General features: G+C 40.5%; 1 protein-coding gene across 3 annotated transcripts; it reads left to right on the forward strand.

Moving 5' to 3' along the window:
- Positions 1-222: 222 nt before the first annotated feature.
- Positions 223-20,215, forward strand: MCOLN2 (mucolipin TRP cation channel 2). Of its 3 annotated transcripts, none has more exons than XM_042819479.1 (14): positions 223-364; positions 2,239-2,398; positions 4,779-4,952; positions 8,366-8,510; positions 9,017-9,104; positions 9,292-9,388; positions 9,828-9,927; positions 11,386-11,501; positions 12,186-12,335; positions 13,960-14,061; positions 14,175-14,297; positions 16,649-16,855; positions 18,190-18,305; positions 19,399-20,215. In XM_042819479.1, exons 1-14 carry the CDS (start codon positions 315-317, stop codon positions 19,433-19,435), a joined length of 1,665 nt encoding a protein of 554 aa, XP_042675413.1. In that variant the 5' UTR covers positions 223-314; the 3' UTR covers positions 19,436-20,215. The 3 variants fall into 3 exon arrangements, with proteins under 3 accessions (XP_042675413.1, XP_042675415.1, XP_042675414.1); XM_042819481.1 differs by lacking the exon at positions 223-364 and adding an exon at positions 488-641; XM_042819480.1 differs by lacking the exon at positions 223-364 and adding an exon at positions 1,304-1,387.
- Positions 20,216-20,484: the final 269 nt, after the last annotated feature.

Raw genomic sequence — 20,484 nt, forward strand, 5'->3', positions numbered from 1 at the left:
GGGGCTTTTAAATCTTTCTTCTCCTCAACACATCGTGTGCTGGTTGTCACCTCATCGAGCTAAGAGCTGGGCCACGGCGTCCGTACCAAGGCTTCGCAGGTGCCCGGGCACTGACGAGAGCTCACCGTAGCCGCTCCCGGCGGGCAGCAGCCGCTCGGGTCGTTTGGGCCCGGCCCATGACGCACCCTCCTCCGCCCGTGCCCTTTAAGGGGCAGGCGGGGCCGCGGTTCGGTGGGTTGGGGTTGTGCGGTAGAGGTCGGTTGTTCTGTAGCAGCCTTCATCCGTCTCGCCGGGGGCAGCGCGACCCGCGCCGCATGGAGATCTCCCTCAAGTGCCTGCCCGCTGGGCGGGCCCCCAGCTGCGGGTGAGCGGGGTCAGCGCGGCCCTGGGGCGGGGGGCGCGGGGCGACAGCGGGCTGATAGCGGGCTGATAGCGGGCTGTGCCGCGAGCTGCCCTTCGCTGCTGCCCTGCTGGGGGGTTTCCGCAGCTGATCCGCGAAGGGAGCTGAGGGCAGCGCCGGTGGCTCTCAGCTGCGCGCTGGGTGAAGTTGTGCAGAAGTGAAAGTTTGTTGTTTGTCAAGCTGCTAGAGTAGCTGCAGGGGCTTGAAAGTCGGCTTTGGAAAATCCCACCGTATTTTTATGGTATGTACGTGAATTCCCTAAGAAAATAGCCCTTGTCAGAAGGCTTGTCGTTTGAGTTAAGGGCTGTTCCTTCAGCCTTGACTGGAAGTCTAGGGGAGGATTTTTCTGTCTTGGAGAAGTTTTGTCATGCTTTCATGCTTTAAATTTAAGTCAGACCCAGCTTAAGACTGTGTCCTATTTCCTTCCCACCTGCTCCTGTTGCTTCTAGCCTGGGTCTTCCTCTCTCATCATTATGTGTGCATAGCAGTGCTGCTTCTGCCTGTTGAAGAGAATCCGGCACAAGGCAGCAGTTGTGGGGTGTCAAGCTGGGTTACAATGCAAATGTGCCTTGCTCCCTAGAGAGTACTCCCAGCTATAATTGTGATATGTTTTTCTATTAGGTGGTTTTTTTTCTTCTAAGTTTCTCTCTTATACTGGGCTAGCTTTAGTAATTTTTTTTTTTTTTTTTTTAAGGTTAAATAGAGCTGTACTCTTCAAGTTTTCTTTTTAAAAACCTTCCTGTGTTTTCCCTGCCTCAAAATGAAAGGCAGCGCACCTCCTGTCATCTCTGTGAATGATTGATATGAGGTGTAATAAAGATAACGTTTGAGATCTGAGTGTTAAAATTAATTTTCACTTCCTGCTGTGGGGGAACGGCACTGTGATGCCTTGGCTGTGTTCAGCTCATTCTCTTGCTTGGAGGCTGCTGGTCCTGGCAAACCACATGTGCTTCATGGCCTGCAGTTCAGGCAGTAACACTAAGGCAGGTGAGAATAAAGAAGTAAAAATGCATTTAAGAATTTGGAATGAGGTGGGGTTTGTTTGTTTGTTTGTTTGTTTGTTCTTTTTGTTTCGATCTGGAGAGAAAGTGATTGCTTCTCTGACGCTCAGAACACAGGGAGTATTTTGGCAGATGGCTAATGTGGCTGGTAACTAGCATGCGTGGCTGCCTCTGATGCGCTTGTTCTTTAACTTCTCTCTCCCAACAACTGATAACTGTTTCGTTCTGACCTTTGTGTGGGGTGGTGAAGTTCTGACAACTGCAGTCCTGTAAAAGGGATTGGAAATCTGGGAGAAGGAGAGTTTCCAGTGTGGCATTTGGTTCGGAAGGAGAAATATCTGTGATTCTAGGCTTCTACAACAGCCTTCTGTGCTTGTTCCTCTAATATATGTGTGTATAATGACGTGCATAAGTATTTAAATAAATATCTGTGACTTTAACCCTTAAAATGGCATGTTTGTAACACCAGTGTGCTGCACTCAGCTTTTTTCAGCACTTGTTTCTGGTGGTGAAATGTGAGTTGTTTGGGGAGGTGCTAACAGCAGCCTCTGCTTGTCCCAAAGCTTCAGCTTTAAAAAGCAGGTAACAGCTGTACCAAGTCTACTCTCAAGTGTTCTGTCTAATGACTGCTTCCTGGGAAATAGCTGTTGCTACAGTTGAATTATTTTAATGATGTGATTGAAGGGAAATGCTTCTTAACTTTTGCTGTTTTAAGACAAAACACTGAGAACTTCACCTTCAATGTAATGTGAATGTCTAAGGTGAAACTGCAACATGAAGAAATCATTTGTTGAAGCATTCTGCTGATTTCTAATTAACATATTGTTTATATGGCAGAAATATGATGGCTCAGTCAGATTTAGATCTAAAGGAGACGGCTCTAAAAGAGGATTTGAAGTTTTACTTCATGAACCCCTGTGACAAATACAGAGCACGACACCAGATACCATGGAAGCTGGCTTTGCAGATTTTGAAGATAGTTATGGTGACCTCTCAGGTAATCTTTACCTTGTTGTTACTCTTACAAAGCACAGTGATGGCATGCGGGAGAAGCAGGTCTGTGATCCTGCACTCTGCCATCCCTGGGTATTCCTTACTGCCTTAGGCTTGTTGCTCCAGTCTCGAAAGAAAAAAGTGCTGTGGAAGGCATGTATGGAAGGGGGAAAATAACATAACCTAAATTACAAATGCCTGCTGAAGGTTTTGGGGCAGTGTTTGACCAGCTAATTAGCTGTTTCTAAGGTACTGTTTTAAAACAAATGACTCATCCTTTCCACAAAATCCAGCATGACCTTACTAAGTGCTTGCTGCTGCAGTACTGCTGCATGTTCTGCTTCCTATTTCATTCATACATAATTGTTTCTCTGGGCCATTTCAAAAGGGATGGTTTTCATAATGCAGCAGGAACATCAAGTGTAAGTGTTCCACGTGAAAATGCTACAGTCTGCCTGCTGATGGCTGGGCAGTTGAAATCAGACGTCTGTTGCTTCAGTGTTTCAAACAGTCCATGGACAGCATAAATAGAGGCAAAGGAGAGCAGGTGTTTGAACAACACTGCTATCATGGTGTGGTTGGTTATCTTGCAGTCCACTGAGAAATGCTGACTGGAGAGTGAGGGAAGCAAAACAGGACAGATGTGTGAGTAGAAAAATCATCAGTATTTTTTTTCCGGACCTTTGAAATGTAGGACACTGATGCCGGACACTTTGCAAGTGTAGGTAAATATACAACTCCTTAAAACTCACCGAACTAGAGGATTTCAGGCTGGTATTTGGCTTACCTGATAGGACAAAGCTCTACCATGCTTATGTGACCCTGCCTTTGCTGAGCACTTCCACCCTCCGGATCCCTGCTGGAAAGATTGGATGAAGTCTCTGGCCTCGTTGCTGTGGGCTTGGTGTCCCAGTATGGCATGGGCTGCAGTGGTTGATCCTTTTAGATATGACCAGATGAAATACGAGATTTGCTCCAGTTGAAATATGAGGCATCACAGCTTCACAAGACCCTTCAGGATCAGTAGACCTGTCTTAGCCTTCAGGCTGAGTTCTGAGGAATGCACTGAAGGTACTGTCCCAGCCATTCATGGCCCTCTGTGAGTAGAACAGTGCTCTGTTACTCCTGTTCCAGTTTAGAGAATGAGCTTTACTTAAAACTGTGCTGAAATGCCCTGGGGAGTCCCCTGAGCAAACCCTGCTGTGTATGCTTGTTTTCTGTGTTGCGGTTGGAACACCCCTGATCCTTTTCCAGTTATCCTGAGTGCTGCAGACTCATTTGTAGCACTCAGATAATAATTTTTACAATTAATTTAGAAATTGGTTAAAAGTGTGAAGATTCGGTACTTAATCTAAAGGTAATGTATACCAGGCACTGCTGGCATCCCTTTCTCTTTATCCTGGTCATGGCTTTGCTATGCAACTAGAAGGCCTTGGTCTAAGCAGTACTGCTGCATGCATCCCTTCAGCTTGTTCCCAGTCTAAGCAATTACTGCCTAAGACAACAGATGAAGAATCCCGGTGAAGAGTGTTTGATTTCCATTACCTTCAGTGTAGAAATCTGAATGTTAGTGGAGCCTGCTTGCTTGCTTTGGGGGAGTTCTGAGTTCATGGTTCCCTTGTTTGCAGTTTCTCTTACTACTTCTCTGCTTCTTGGAAACTCCATACAGTAATGTGCCAGTTTCACTTCACTTTAAGCCTGGGATGATAATCAGCTTTTTGGACCCCAGGATATCCTCCAGATATTATATTCATGAAGAAAATCTTGTTTATAGATTGATTTCAACTTCTAGACTGTTTATTTTCCATGGTGGATGGAAATGGGGCATCCATACAGTTGGCCCATGCAAATTCTGAGGAGTAACTGCTGTCTGCTGCTGCTGCTTATTATAGCTTCCTTAAGAAATACCAGGCTCAGGGAGTGATGCTTTTTGTTGCTCCAGGGTGCCATAACACTTTTCTCTAGCTGTGTACCATGCTCAGGAGCTGCTGCTGTCCTGGAGCAAAGCAGGACATTTCTGGGCTAGGAGGCTGCTTTTCTGCCCTCTGCATCATCCACAGAAATTGTGGCAGATCCCAGATAGAGCTGCTGGTATTGGATGCATAAAACAAAGCAGTGACCAGTTCTCTGTTTAGTTGCTGCGCTCAAAGTTTTGGAATCAGTAGATCTTACTGATTTGTTTTTCATGCTCAGCATATGGTAACCTTGACTTTATTAGCCTTGTGGCCATAATTAATATTGTAAATAGGTAGGTTCTCTGTTCCCGTTGTAGCAGGATTTCAGTAACACACAGTCTTCTATTTTGTATTTATTCTTTCAAATTGCTCCCAAAATGTTGCTGCTTCAACAACATTCAAAACTTCAATTTGTATTTCTCTCATCAGCTTGTCTTCTTTGGTTTGAGTAACCAGTTGGTGGTTTCGTTCAAAGAGGAGAACACTGTTGCTTTTAAGCACCTATTCCTGAAAGGCTATTCTGGTGTCGATGAGGATGACTACAGCTGCAGCATATATACCCAACAGGATGCTTATGACAGCATATTTTATGTTATTGATCAGGTAAGTGTATTTGTTCATAATGAAGAGTATTGAAGCTGATTGATTTATAGTACTAGTAGATTTTTACTATGCTTCTATTTTTCAGTTTCCGTTTTAATTTCAAGTTTGATATTTTGGTGAGTGGTGGGTGTCACGAAGCTTGTCTGTAGATGTCTGCATTTTTGTCTCCTGAAAATGAGTTCAAGACAAAATTTTATTCATTTAGTGCTGAAATCCAGGAAGCTTGAAAATCAGTCATCTTCCATGAACTGCAACCTTTGTTTAGATCTTAGTTGAAGAGCTAAGGGTCTGGGTATACCTATGCATGGTATTCAAAAAATTTTCTGCTTACAGCTACAGTGAATCACAGCTTTGTAACAAGTGCCAGAGGCCTCAAACTGAGGAATATGGCACTTCCAGGAATGTAGGGGGACTGATTAAGGATAGTGCTTTGAAGAGCAGCTACTTTACAATTGTGGGAGGAAGGTGAATAAATCTAGGATGAAAATTCAGTGAATATTTTTATATTAATTTGAGTTCATCCAGGAGTCATGAGATGAAAGAGGTTGTCTGTGTGTAAAATGAGACCAGACTCCTGTATTTGGGATGGTCATGGGCCCTGGCCCAGTTCAAATGGCATGAACACTAAGTAGCTTTAAACCACCTCACCCTTCCCCTGCCTTGGGCCCAGCAGCACATGGAGATGCTGTGTGTGAAGGCTGTGCCACTTTGTGAAATGCCCACTTGTGGGGACTCGCTGCTTCTTGGATATCTGTAGGCTACAGCAAAACCATCAACAAATGCAAAGTACTTCTGCTGTGCTGGGCAAGGATAAAACTCTGTCTCCTGATACGTTAAAGTGAGTGTTGCAGTAGTTTTCTCAATCCTCCTTTGAATTCTCAATGTTGCTTCTATTTCTACTATGCTGTTCTTGCTTGCTTGCTTTCTCTTGCTTTCCTTCTTTTGTAGGCACTAAAGCAGAGATGAAGTCCAGATAGAAGATGATAGAGAAAGAATAGCTTTATGTCCTCAAGGATGAGTCAGTGTATGATACAGGCATCAGGAAAAGGTCTCTTCATAATATATCTATGCTGTATAAATGCAGATTGGTTGTTTAAGGAGCCTAAAAGATTGTGTGATCTGGGTTATTTAATGGCTTGTGCTGTTTCCAAAGCTTATTATTGTGTGCAAGTCTTTAAAAACTGACTTCAAGTAGACATTGAATGGGGAAAAGCAAGTAGAAGGATATGGTATTATAGAAGATGATAACACACAGCTATTTACGACTGAAGCTGTAAAATCTTAGTAAATGTTAGGCTTATATGTGTATTAGTGGGATATTTTCCTACTTGGTAGGAATAAGAAAAATACAACAGACATCTGCACTTGGAAGAGTGCACAGCTCTCCATACTCCTGTGTTTGGCCCAGTTTGGAAGCTTCTGCAATGAAGAAGCCAGTGGAGTTGCTGTGTGCACCCAGCTGCACAGTGGGTCTGGAAGAACAGGGTGCTCTGCTCATTGCTCTATCCTGGCTGCTTAGAAATGTAACAGTGGAAATTTTACTTATACTGTTCTATAGCACTTACTGAAAGATGTGTGTGTGTGCAACTCAGAGCCAGGTGTTTCCCTGTCAGAGAAACAGGGTCTGAGAACATATGTGAACAAGTGACAGGTGCTGGATTCAGTGATTTGGAGATGCCATGAGAGCGATGCGAAGCAGTGGTGAATTGCTGTTTCCGTTTACTGGACCTGCCTTAATCAGATTTGGCTTCCTCAGTTTGAATTACGGTTGTATTCTGACTGGGTACAGAGGGTGGCTTTTCCTCCTGGCTGTCCAAACGTATTGGGAATTGGAAGCAGCAATGCAAAGCAGGGCTCTGTATGAGGGCAGTCCTTGGACACACCATGTGCAGTTCTTAGTGACCGCTGAGTGGTATTATGTGATGGGCCAGTGGGGAAAAGTGCCCGTAGGAAGGAGGAGGAAGTGCAGCAGCAAGTGAGGCATATTAAAAAAATAAAAATAAAAAAATTGATGTTTAATTTGTATCAAAACTAGCTGAACAAAATTCTTAAGAGAAGGGAAGCCTTGTCTGACTTCCTGTGTTTATTTATTCTGAGCCTCCTGGGAAGCTAAATGCATAACCAGTGCTGCTTGCTGCCCTAAGCAAAAGTGTTTGATGAGGTAATTATTAAAACCTAATGAATTACTAGCTGTTTATGCCTCCTTCCTTAAAGGACCGCTGGTCTAACTGCCTACTCTTGCGTGCTGCCAGCTGATGCTGAGATGGGCTGGCACACGGGTCTGTCCCTGTGCTGCTTTGAGCTAGGTTTCCATAATGGTTATTGTTGTTTTTCAGTGGATCCATGCATGGAGAATGCTTGTCTTGACACTGCTGTATTTACTTGCATTTCTAGTCCTTGTTTTTAAGCTCATGTGAAGAAACCAGCTCAGTAATGCCTTCCAGGTGACTTGAACTGTATTTAGAATAAGGGAGAAAGAAAGTACCTTCTTCACAGACATGCTCTGAGTTGCCTCTGTGCTTGTGTAAAGTGGGCAAGTCAAATTGTTTTTGGAGGCTGCCCAAGCTCTGTGCATGCTCCATGGTTTCAAGCTGTACAGTGAAGGCTTTGCTTTTCTGTAGTCACACAGGACATAGCTTTGATTTTGCTCTTAGAATGGATTTTATGGACTAAAATAAAAACTGTATTGGGTTGTGTGTACTTCCAATCCCAACCTCTTCAGAGAGCCAGTCATAATTTGGGTACATTAATTTTCTGCCTACTGTAAGATGGTTGCTTTAGTGAAGGGATTACTGTGGAGAAGAAGTGGAGCTCTGCAGATTGCTTATGGTTACTTAGGCCTTAACGCTGAATCAAAATAGGTCACGTGAGTCTTAAAATTTCTTAGTGTTGTACTTTTAACTGGCTGTCACACTGGTATTTAAGTTGAAGATAGAAAAATAATTTATACAGCATCAGATTTCTTAAAATGTGTTGAATTTTGAACTAAGGATCTTGAAGTTCCAAGTGAGGTAAAAATGAATACCCTCATGAGCTTAATTTGTAAGATATTCCTGGTGTCTGTGGTTAGTTGCAGGACTGCACTGAAGTCCCTACCAGGCAAATTAATAAAACTTGTCTGGTAAATGGCCAGCAGACAAGGGGTCTGTCTGTCTTCTTTCTTTCTTTTCTTTTTTTTTTTTGTCGGCATCCTGGTGGGCACGGGGCACCCAGCCACTGTGTAACCAGCACACCAACCATACTTGTTAGTGGCCAGCAGTCTTAACTTTCCAAAATCTATTCTTTCATGCAAGTCTTCAAGTTGAGAGTGTTTTTTATCAAGTTGTGTTGATACAAGTAACTGCAAGTTGTTGTCTCTTGCAAAAGGACAAGCATCTCTGTTAACTTCTGGTACTGTGTTGCTTTTGAACTAGTACAGACAATTAAAGAACATATCCCTGGGGACACTTGGCTACGAACATGATGGATCAGGCTTAAAAATTTGTAAACAGCAGTACAGGAAAGGTGGGATGCTTCCTTCCAATGACAAGCCAAACATAGATGTTTCTACAGAAACAGGTATGATACCATTGTACTAAAAAGTGTCTTATTGTGAAGTATTTAAATTCTCATGCTTTTATAATAGCTTTTTTTTTTTTTTTTTAAAAAAAAAAAAGAAAAATTATTTTTTTTTTCTTCTTTTTCTTATTTCTTCCTTCCTTCCTTCCTTCCTTAGGAAGCTGTTCAGCTGTCAAAATTGGTTTGTTTTTTTTTTTTTTTTTTTTCCCTGGTTTTGGGATGTTGTTTGTTTTGTTTTTTAAATTTCCATCCCATTTGAAATGTTCAAATATGGATCTCTGGACACAGGTAAGGCTGTAACTTCAGTAGGTTGGTGTCTCTACCACCACATAGCACAGGGGCTTCACTAAAGCTTCTCTTCAGCTGCTGTGTGGTCCCCTGAGCTGGGGCTCTGTTTGAGTACTTGTTTGATTAGGACTTGTGATGGAAACTGATTGTCTCAGTTCTGTGCTTCTTTCTAGGTGAAATTTCTATCATTACAGATTTTCTTTTTTTTCTCCCCACAGACTGTATTATCTTAAAGCCCCAGGAGCTAGCCAGTAAGAACACTGAAGTGAAATTGAACTCTTCATTCTTCAACCTTGAATTTTACAGGTAAACTGGTTTGGAGGGGAAGATGGGGGGAGGAATGCTTTAAGGATTTTTTTTTTTTTTTTTTTCCCCCCTTTTTAAATTAGTTGGGTGGGTTTGGTTTTTTTTTTTTTATTTTTTTTTTCAGTTTCTATGCTTTGTGCATTTGTATATCTGTGTATATATTTATACACTTCTTGAAAACATTTAGGCTTATACAGGTTAAAATCTCCTTCAAGCTGAAAGGTGTTGCCCTACAAACAATCCATGCCCGTGAATTGCCTGACTGCTATGCATTTCAAAATACTGTGAGTATAGAGTATGACACTTCCAACACTGTATGTATAATCAGAGTTTAGGGGCCCACAAGCATCATCCTTATGTCTAGATTGCAAAGGAAAAGTAGTTGAGCATGTCCTGGTCCTTACTTTCCTCTTCTAACCTAAGGCTATTCAAGGTGTTTCCATGGGACAGTGTTAGTTCCAGCTGGTAATTTCTTACCCTGAGAAGAGGATATGTAGTTGTTAGATTTCTAAAGGTTAAATCTGATGTTTGACTTCTTGAAACACCGCTTTTGTCCTTTTTCAGTACATATTCTCAAACGTCTACACTGTTTATGGTGACAGCTTTCTTAAAACCTACCTGACTAACAAGTACTGACGTATATTATGTCAAAACACTTAGCAAGACTTGTTTTATAAAGTAAATTTTGCTGGTTTTCTTTCTGATATGCTTCTATGTTTCCAGATTACTTTCAACAATAGAGCTCACAGTGGAAAAATCAAAATCTATTTTAACAGTGATACTGATATTCAAGAATGCAAAGACTGGCACATACTCGGTTCTGGTAAGTATGGTGCACACTTATTTGTGATGGCAGTGTTATGCATCTTCTCCCAGTGTTTTCCCTGCTCTGAAAGAGTCAGTCTAACCAGACTGTCTCTGTACTGTTCATCCTGCCCACTCGCTGCCCTTACAGCAAAAAGCCTTGCCTAATACAACTCATTACTTCTTTGTAATTACATCTTGGGAAATAGTTCTTTTCTGTAAGGGGATTGAGCTAACAGTCATCTCTGTATAGTGGTGTGGTGTGTGTTGGCATCAGGCTCCATCTGGAAGAAGGATTTTAATTGTTCTGTTGCTCTGAGATTATTTGAATAGTTCACTTAAATGTACTAACAATGGTAAATTCCTAACTGAAGCCTCATATTTTTCAAAGGTATCTCTCTGAGTAATTGAAGCATGCTATTTCTGAAGTTTTTACTTTTTTTTTTTTTCCTCCTCTGTTGTGGTTAAATTTAATGATATATATTAGCAAGGATGATATCTACACTTCTTCTATTGTTAAGGCTTTATCTGATGGCTGAGACTTGAGTATTAAAGCCTGCTTCACAGGAATAGTCACTGTATTGTACTTTATGCAGCTACTTCTACTGTAAACTTGCTGTAAAGGGCTGTGGCACGGTGATAATTTTCTTATGTCCTGCATAGGATCTCAGTTAATGACAATGTCAAACAGCTTGCGTTTTGCTTGGCCAAAACCAACATTTCTCTGATAAAGTTGAACTGATATTAGAGTGGTATCTTGTAGTATGTTCTGAATAACCATCAAGTGTTCTGGTGTGCATCTATGTTCAGTGATTTCTTGGCAGTTCTCTTTCAGCTAGTTGCCTAGAGTAGTTTATTTCAATGGAATAACCAACTGAAGGACCATGCAAAATTCAGTATTAAAATCAAGCTAAAACACTATTTACAATGATTAACAGCAATTTTTAACTGTAGCTTGTCTAGTTAAACATCTGTGTTGTGAAACTGGTAGGAACAACTGAGAGTGTAAACTAAGGAAAACATGTGTCTTGGGTTCTAAACCTGTGCATAGAAAGAACACAGTGCAGAAAGTCAACAAGTTTCTGGCTGTAGGTCAGGGAATGAGAAATAGGTGGGATTTTTTTTTGTTTGTTTGATTGATTGGCTTTTAAGGATGTTGAGATATGTTATATGTTTACCCTATGTAAATACTTGGCACAAAGATGGACAGATGACCTTAATGGGGAAAAAAAAATATGTCTGTATTAATATAATTTTATTATACTTTATTAATTTTGAAAAATTCAAACATGCTTTTCATTCTTGTGACCCATGTAATTGTGCTCTAGGCATATTGGCTCAGGAAGGAATATCTTTAAACCTCATCCTATGAAGTAATGAGAGTGTTTAAATGCAAAATAGATGATGTTTTGTAACAGTGTGTGCTTAAAGAGATGTGACAAAACAAAATCTATTTTATTTCCTTGACTTTTTACAGTTCTCCAGAAAAACAGTTTATATATTCTAGTTTTTGATGGATTTGTCATCTTAAATTGCTTAGCATCTCTCATCCTGTGCTCACGATCTGTTGTTCTTGCCTTGAGGCTACGACAAGTAAGTGCACTGCTCATAATACCAATGTTCCTTTTTTCTGTATTGTTTGCTAATTTTGTGTAGTAATATTTTGAACTATCAACCAGCACATCTGGTGCAAAATCTTGTGCTTACTGCATCTCCCTCTAGAAAGGACGTGGAAGTGTCTGTGATGAACATTTTATGGCAGAAAGGGGTTTTACTTCAGATTGTGTAGTACCATAATATGAATTATTACGCTGCTTCTCTTGAGGGTGTTTATTCTTGAGCAAAAAGAGCAAGTGAGAGCAGACAGTGTGATGCAGAAGGTGATGTTGTTGGCTCTATTGGAAGTGAGAATTGCCTTACAGCTCTATTTGGGCTACAGTGAATTCTCATTTTACTCCTCTTGGGGGTTGATAGAAACTGCTTGTGAAGGAGGTTGAAAAGAAGTTAACAAGCCGTGGCTAAGTTAATAAGGATGATTTACGAAGTCAGCTGTTCTGTGGAAAGTTGGTCTTCACTGGTCTGAACCAGTTTTAATGTTCCCCCCCTTCATTTCTGTTGCTATGGCTGATGAATTTTTTTTTTTATGCTGTTATTCTAGCAAATACTGTGGGCAAAAGTGGGTATGTGAATATTGAGTATTGCTACAGTATTGAGGCATCTGTACATATTTTTTTTGCAAGGAGACCTATAACTGAACACATAACTGCTTCTCAACAGAGATTTGTGAACTTCTTCTTGGAGAAATACAACCGTTGTGTCAGTTACACTGATCGCATGGAGTTCATAAATGGCTGGTATGTCCTGGTAATTATCAGTGATGTGATGACAATCACTGGGTCAATCCTAAAAATGGAGATAAAAGCCAAGGTGAGAGGAGCTTTAGGTGAAGTACTAGACTCATTAGAATCAAGTGTAATGTGTTTTAACTAGGGGACAAATGAGAGTGAGCTGCAGCAGTCACTTGTCTTGTTTACTTTTTGTTAGCTTTTATTTGTCTTACATCATTTGTAGCTGTACTGGAGTACAGGCAGCCATCTGGGGCTCTGTGTGTTTATCACTTGAGACTTATTTTGTTTGTAGCATCAAACTCTTGGGCTTATGTTTTTTTTCTGAACACCTCTTTTATGGGTGATGATGGTATTCTTCCATCCATCAAAAAGGATATGTGAACTTAACCATAAAATGAGTGCTGTGTTGGGCTGTTCTGACTAATGACTGGTTTCAATTCCCTTTCCCCAAATCTTTCAGCAAGACCATGTAAACTAGCTAAATCTCTTATTTCCACAGTGCTAAATCCCCTAATCCCTGGTTTAGAACTTGTGTGTAGGCATTTCCTAACTAATAGCCTTGCGTTATCTTATTCCTGTAAGAATCATGGAGGGGACCTTTAAAAATCATTTTGTGCCCACCTTCTGCCACAGGCAAGGTTACCACCCACTAGATCAGGCTGTGCAGGGCCCCATCCAACCTGGTGTTGAATGCCTCTAGGGATGGGGCCAAATGAAAGCACAGAAGTAGTTGTGCATATTGCACAGGGGTGTCAGGAATCACCCCCTTAGATACACCAGGTCTGTTTCCTGAGACTAGAAACATGGCTATTGTAGCCTGTGGTCCTGACCTGCCCAAACTACAGGCACAGCCACTGTCAGCTGCTAGTCCTTGACCTCCGGATCTGATCTTGCTGATACTGATGAGTTTTGTCTGGCTAGCAGCTTCTAGTTTTATTGGAAAACTGTGTCAACAATTCACATGTTTATAAAACTTTGTATCCTGGAAAAATGGGGGGGTAGTGTGCTGTTGCTGCTTCATGTGTACTAATGCTCAAAGGGCAAATGCTCAGAGTGGCTTTCAGAGGAAGCATGTACCAATGTCCGGCTTTGTGGTGAGGTGGGGGATGAGGATGGGAAATGTTGAATTTGGTGAATATTGTGTGCTTACTGTCACCAGTTCTAGCCTTCTGCCAAGACCAAGTGCAACTAGAATTGGTTATAAACATTGCTGGTAGTGAAAGTGATCTAGTTTGAAACAGCTGGCAACCTTTTCAAATCTGTTAATGCTTGCAGCACAGATGGGGCTTGTAGTCCTGAGGTTCACTTCTCATTTAAATGATGGCTCACATATTACAAAATAGAGAGTGAAAGCTTGTTGGCCTAACAATAGTGCACATTAACCTTTTTTAAAAATAAAAATTTTGAGATATTCAGTCCAATTTTAGAACTGTACAGTAACCAAAGTGAGGGCTCTAGTTCTTCTGGGCTTCATGCGAAACTTCAAGAATGTTGGCATAGTTGTGCTTCCATGTACAGCATTAGTGTATTTGGGTGCTCCCTCTAAACGAAGTGCAAATTGTTCTGGTCTTATTTTTGTGATGTGGCAACATCCTTTCAATATTGGGCCGCACTGCTTTATTTGTCTGACCTGGTGAAACTTCATCAAGCTGATATGCCTTTTGCTTTGTAACTTAACCATCTGCTCTCTTTGGATCCCTCAGAATCTCAGAAGTTACGATGTCTGCAGCATTTTACTTGGAACATCAACTTTATTTGTCTGGGTTGGAGTCATCAGATACCTGGGATATTTTCAAACTTACAACGTAAGGATGAAATAAAATATTCAACAGTTAAAATTTATACCTGTCACTCTTATTCAAGTCTCTTTCACGTGTAACTTTTTTCTCCTCCTTCTTTCTTCTACCCTAACTTGTAGGTGCTCATTTTAACTATGCAAGCATCATTACCCAAAGTGCTAAGGTTTTGTTGTTGTGCTGGGATGATTTATCTTGGCTATACTTTCTGTGGTTGGATTGTATTGGGACCATATCATGAGAAGGTACGTCAGCAGTATTATTTCTTCCCCAGTCTAACTGTGTATATGTCTGTGTATTGCTCCTAGTTAGAAATTTAAGACCTATTTCTAGTGTGTGTGTGTGTGTGTGTGTGTTTTGTTGTTAGAAGCTCCAACATGAAATAACATTGCTGTGTTTCTCCTCCCATGTGCACCTTCTGTCACTTGCTTCTTCTAACAAAGTAACTGTACTCTAAACTGTGCTGACCTGTAATCTCCAAAGGAAGGCTGTTTGTGATGCTGCCTGGATGGGGCCCTCCAGGCGGGGTCTGGCTCGGGCTGAAGGTGCATCGCTCTGTTCTCTTTCGCCCTCTTCTGGTAATTCCGGTGCATTTGGGATGAAGTTCACTGCTACCATTTCTGAGAATCTCACAGACTGACTTTGTTTTCTAATTTTTTCCCAAGCAATGTAACTACAGCAACTAAATCTTGACTCAAAAGGAGGAATGACTTCTTTTTCTGTGTTTACTTTGCTTCCTATGAGGGTATGTTTTGTTTGATACTAAGTTTAAACAAGCAATATTTGCCTAGGGCATTCCTCTTCTTGTCAGAAACCTGAGTACAGTAGCAAAGCTTTGTGTATTTCACAATACATGCAAAAACAACTGTGAATTTTGGGTTCTTTTCATGGTTGATGCTCAGTGTGACTCTTTGGGGGAGGGGAAGGGACAAAAAAGAAGGTCAATTCTAACGTGATCAATTCTAATGTGATCAATTCTAACTATCCCTTAATGAGTAACAAATGTGTGACTTATTCTTGTTTTTGTTTTTTTCTGATTACACACACTGTGTAGTGATGAAGATGCACACTGCAGTGCTTGCATCAGCTTCTCATATGCCCAGAGTTTGAATTCCTCAAATTTGGTGTAATTTTCTCTTTTGAGAAACAATGTTCAGTCTGCATGTATTTCAACTTGATAGCAGTGCATTTCTCTGATATGCTATGTGCTGTAGAATTATTTGTAATGATAGAGACTAGTTTTATTTATGAGAGACATAGCGCAAATGCTATTCTTCCTACTTCCCTGCAACCTCTGCAGCAAATACACTGGTTACCTGAGTAAAAAGAAGCATAGTTAATAATATATCTGTGGAAAGTTAACTCTTTCACAGGTTCCCTCTAGAGAGAAGCAGCTGTATTTCTGAAGGATTTTGGGTGTTGTTTATGAACGTTTCTGCATAGCTCCACTGGAAGGCAGCGTGGTGCTGTGCAGAGTCTGGTGGGGGGCAGGCAGCATGCTTGCTGTGCAACCTGTCCTTTCTGATCTGTGCACACACAGAGGAGAGAAGATCTATACATATTCTCAGATCCTGAAAACCTTAGTTCAAAAACAAAATATGGTAGAGTTTTCTTTTTAGTAACTCCCCCCCTTCTGTTACTGAAGTTGAGGAGAGAGAGCAAAAATCCTTCTTGCAGTGTAGCGACGATTTGGAGGGCTTGCAGGTAAACTCTGCTTAGTAGGCTCCTCTCTGGCATCAGAACTCAGCAGTTGCTCAAGAATTACATGTGCCATGCCCCTTGTATTCCTAGATACAAATGTGCTGCTGAGTCTTGTACATTTAAAAATAAAGAATTTAAGAGAAAATGAGCAATAGTAAGACCAGTCCTGTTGTTCTTGTGCAATAGTATGTTTTTCTTATAAGCATATGCATCTTGACATCTTGATTTCAATATAGGATTGTAACTGAAGTGACTGTAGTTGTGTTACTTCATCAATTATGGCAATGTTTTAACTTTGTGCATTAACTATGTTGGCTCACAAAGCATTGCTAACAGACTTGGTTATTTGCAGAGGCAGAGGGGAAGTGAACTTACCTGGTCATTGTACAGAAGCTAAATGACAATTTAGCTTCAGAGCTTGGGGAAAAGGAATATCTCAGATATTTGAGATAATGTCCTTGAAATAAACCATAATTCTATCCAGACAGTTCCTCAGTTGCTGTAACTTTTAGCTACAGCTCAGAGGGCTTTCTGAATGACAGATGATGTTGTTGCAACATCTAAATAACTGATCAACTACAGAGAAAAACTATTGGTTGCTGTACCTGTTGAGCATTGCAGGGTATTTCTTGAGAATAAATCTTGTGTTTCTGGTGTTGGTGTGAAGTGCTCAGAATTGTCTACAGTAACCATGATTACATTGCTACACATGTATGTTTGAATGTGTAGAAAAGAAACAAAGTATGGCGGTGTTGGAATATTTCAACTGTTTTTTTTTTTTTTTTTTTTTTTGCCTGCTTAAAAAAGTACTTTTGTAATAGCACTTTCATCTTCCCTTTAATCTGGATGAGTGATTGTTGAATTCTAATATGACCCTGTGTTCCTTATCTTCCAGTTTGAAGACCTGAACACAGTAGCTGAGTGTTTGTTTTCTCTGGTCAATGGTGATGATATGTTTGCAACGTTTGCACAAATCCAGCAGAAAAGCATGTTGGTGTGGACGTTCAGTCGGTTATATCTGTATTCCTTCATTATTCTGTTTATATACATGATCCTCAGCCTTTTTATTGCTCTGATCACCGACGCCTATGACACCATAAAGGTAAAACATCAGTATTCTATTGCATTTCTAACAGCTTCATATTCATTCTTGTTCATCATCAGCACCATAATATTCAGCATTAATTATGATGACTTGTTAGCAAATTAAAACTGTGTAGCTTAGCCTGGGATGATGATTGGGTAATCATCCAAGTGACTACCCAATAATTGGCTTGGGAAATCATCTGTAATGTGAGCCTCTGTTTTGTACTTTCTGCTGCTGAAATTGGCTTTGAAAAGATAGTAGCTAATGGAAACATAACTGGAAGGTGTTTGAAAGAGTAGAAAGAATCAGATTGTAAGTATGGTGACACAGAACTGGATATGTCTTGTTTGGAGTCAGTGTTTCTTCTCATGGCACCAGAAGCTGAGTTTGAGGAGGGCTTAATGCTGTCTGTGAGAAAAGCTAACCACATTCCTGCTAAGTAGCTCCAAACAGGTAGCTCTAAACTTGTATAGGTATCCAGACAGGGATTATGTGCTGCTGGGGAATGTAGTCTTTTGTTTGTTTTGTTTTTGTCTTAAACAAAAATAACCCCAAACCAAGAGCACTACTTCTGCAAGGTAAACTTGTGCAATCTATCTTGGGCTAAAAGTGAAAGGGAGTTTTCATTTCCTTTTGTTCTTGTTTTCTGCTGCTGACTCCCCTTCCTGCTCCCAGTAGCTGCAGTAACCAAGGGGAAGGCAAACGTGGAAAGTACTCTCCAGGTCTTAAGTAATGAAGCCAGCAGAATAAGGCCTGGTCTAAAATGAACCACAGTTTAAAGAATGAGCAAAAACTCCATTTTTCTAAGCATCTCCAAATATAACTTAACTATCTGTGCTTCTGAGTTTATTGGGTGCTCTGAACTGCAAAATAGTTCCTTACTGTTGCTCTTGCCTCTGAGCACATAATGTGTATCAATAGGGAAACATTTCAACATGCTGAACCAATGTTTTGCAGAGCATTTACTATGCATAGTGATGCTGAACATTCATAGTGGGGCCTTTGGAATTCAGAACTGCAGTTTCTAGTGAAAATGAACCTAGTGAGCACAGCAGCTAATGGGAGCAAGAGATGCAAGTACGCCTAAAGATTGCTTGCTGGGTCTCATAGGCAGTAAACAAATGTAAGAGATTCTGAGCAATGTGAATTCTACATCACTTGTAGTTGGCTCTGTTCCCTCTACATATATGGTGTTTATGGATAGAATTGCATTTTTTTTTTTTAAATTCTTACAGCTTATTAAACTAATGAGCCAAATAGCTTCTGCTTTTGTACTCTTTTAGAGACTTTAGAACATCTACTGCCTGATAACTTCTCGTGTGTTGTAAGCAATATGTTTTATTTTTCAGAAATACCAACAAAGTGGGTTTCCAGCAACAGATCTACATGAATTTCTAAAAGACTGTGGCAATGCTTCTTACAGAAAAGAACAAACTTCCATGCCTTTTATCTGCTGCTGTAGAAGGTCAGTTGGGTGTTTTTGATATGTGTTATCCTCGCAAGTACACTAGTTAGTTTCTCACTGCAAAGTCCTTTTACACAAATGTTGGAGTACTTGGAATTCTACCTATGAAGTACTTGGACTCCCTTATTCCTCTTGTGTTCTACTTGGTGTTAGATGTTTAGAATGCTAATGGTGAAGGGGGCTCATTGAGTTTAAACACATTTGAAGTGTTCTGCTCATACATAAATCGCTGTGCAGAAACCGGTGGATGTTGATCGCAGGATGGCAAAGCATGATGTGGAGTTGCCAAGACGACAGCAAATTAAGTCTTTGCAGGTTAGGGTTTTGTAAGCCTTCTGTTTCTAAATAGCTTTTCCACCAGGCTGGAGGAAGTAGCATACAGCAAGAGGATGTGATTCAGCAAGTGACCTGTACTTATTTCCAAAGCTCTGTTATGTTTGTGAGGCAAACATAATCTGTCAGAATGTTGGAAACACTGAACTCAAGCCTTTAGAGATCTTAGTGAGGCTCCCTGGTGAGATACAAAGGTCTCATCTGAAACTCATCAGGTCTGGAAATCTATTCTTTAATTCATTTTCTGAGGAAATCTAATACACCTCTGAGTGCTGGACAACTTGTGTGCAAAATGGCTGTGGGCACAGTCCACCTAGCAGGAAAGCCAAGGCTGTAGGAGAAGGAATAGTGCTGAATGTGAAAGCTTTTTGAGTCTTATCTAGTGTAACAAATCCTTCTGCTCACATACTGAAGCTTTTGTGAAGTACAGCTTCATACTTTTGATGTACTCTGGCAAAATGCTAGCAAGATATGACTTCAAATTTCACATCCAATTTGCTGTGCAAGATTATTATCTACTTGAGCATAATAAATGTGCTTTACTGCAATATGCTGCGGAGTGTGGTAAGGGCAGAAGTTTGATAGCTGGAATGCGAGTAGCTTTGTAACAGTTTCCTGTTTGATTGTCAACATACTGTGCGTGTGTTTAGAGTTGTATCCTGAAACTGGGAGAGCATAGGGTGGAATGTGCAAAACTCTTCTTGACTTCTGCATGGGTAAATGCTTTCTATTCCTTACTGAGAGAATTTTTGTTTTGCAGGCAAGAAAGCGATGACAACTTAATACTTATCAATTGATGATTATGCATTGAAATTCACCACTAATATGTGCAAAGAAAGCATAGCTATATGGAGAAATATCATTCTCCAAATTGCAATGGAACCCATTATCTGGACCTGCCTCACTGTGAACAGACTGATCTTAACTAATTGAGGTGTTGGGGGAAGAAAAGCCAGTAATATAACACCAGCTGACTGACCAGGATGAGAGCCCAGAAGCTTTATTTGGAGGAGAGCTGTCAAGAACTGCATTCATGCCCTGAGTTCTGTTGCATTAAAGAAGACCAATCCTTGGGAGATGTCTGTGGGAGCTCTGTTTGCTAAACACTTCTAAGAGAAAAGAAAGTGGTGCAGAACCAGTAGTTCTTCATGAGAAATATATGAATGACATTTAAATGTAATTCCATATAGTAAAAACCAAGCAAACCAAACAAAAAACCTCACATGTAAAAAGGGGACTATCGGCAACTACAACTATTGGCAAGAAAGGATTCCCTTCTCTTTAAACGATGCATTCAACATTGAGACTGTAATTAGCACAATTCATTACCTTGAAATAAACTTATGTAAAACTATAGAGCTGCACAGAAGTGCATAGCGATTGCTGTTTTGCTGTTCTTCCTTTTGTAAATGTTTTAATATGTCACTTATAGATCACAATCTTTTCTTAACAGTTTTTACTGAAAAGAAATTTGTTGGTTTTGTGTTGTTGTTGTGAGGCTTCTTTATTGTGCTATTTGGCCCGCAGTGTTTGATGTACAGAGTCTAAATTAAACTTACTGCTTTGATTATAGGTAATTTTTTTGGCGTGGTTATAAACTTCCATAATTTAAAGAATGATGAAAAGATTAGTTATTTTTCACAAGCGAATTGAAATACCATTCTACTTGCTTGAGTAGGACTTGCGGCAGCTTGGTTTAGGGTAAAAAGGAAATGATGCTGGCAAAACTTCTACAAAATCCTTACCTTCCTGACAGCTGCTGCTTACAGAAGATTCATCCTCAAAATACTGCCTATGTTCACCCTTGCTGTCTGGCAGGAAGAAGTCTTAGAGAGGATTTGCTGGG

This window comes from Centrocercus urophasianus, unplaced genomic scaffold, assembly GCF_019232065.1.
Source record: "Centrocercus urophasianus isolate 14NV4802_14NV808 unplaced genomic scaffold, USGS_Curo_1.0 seq_18, whole genome shotgun sequence".
NCBI classification, from domain to species: domain Eukaryota; kingdom Metazoa; phylum Chordata; class Aves; order Galliformes; family Phasianidae; genus Centrocercus; species Centrocercus urophasianus.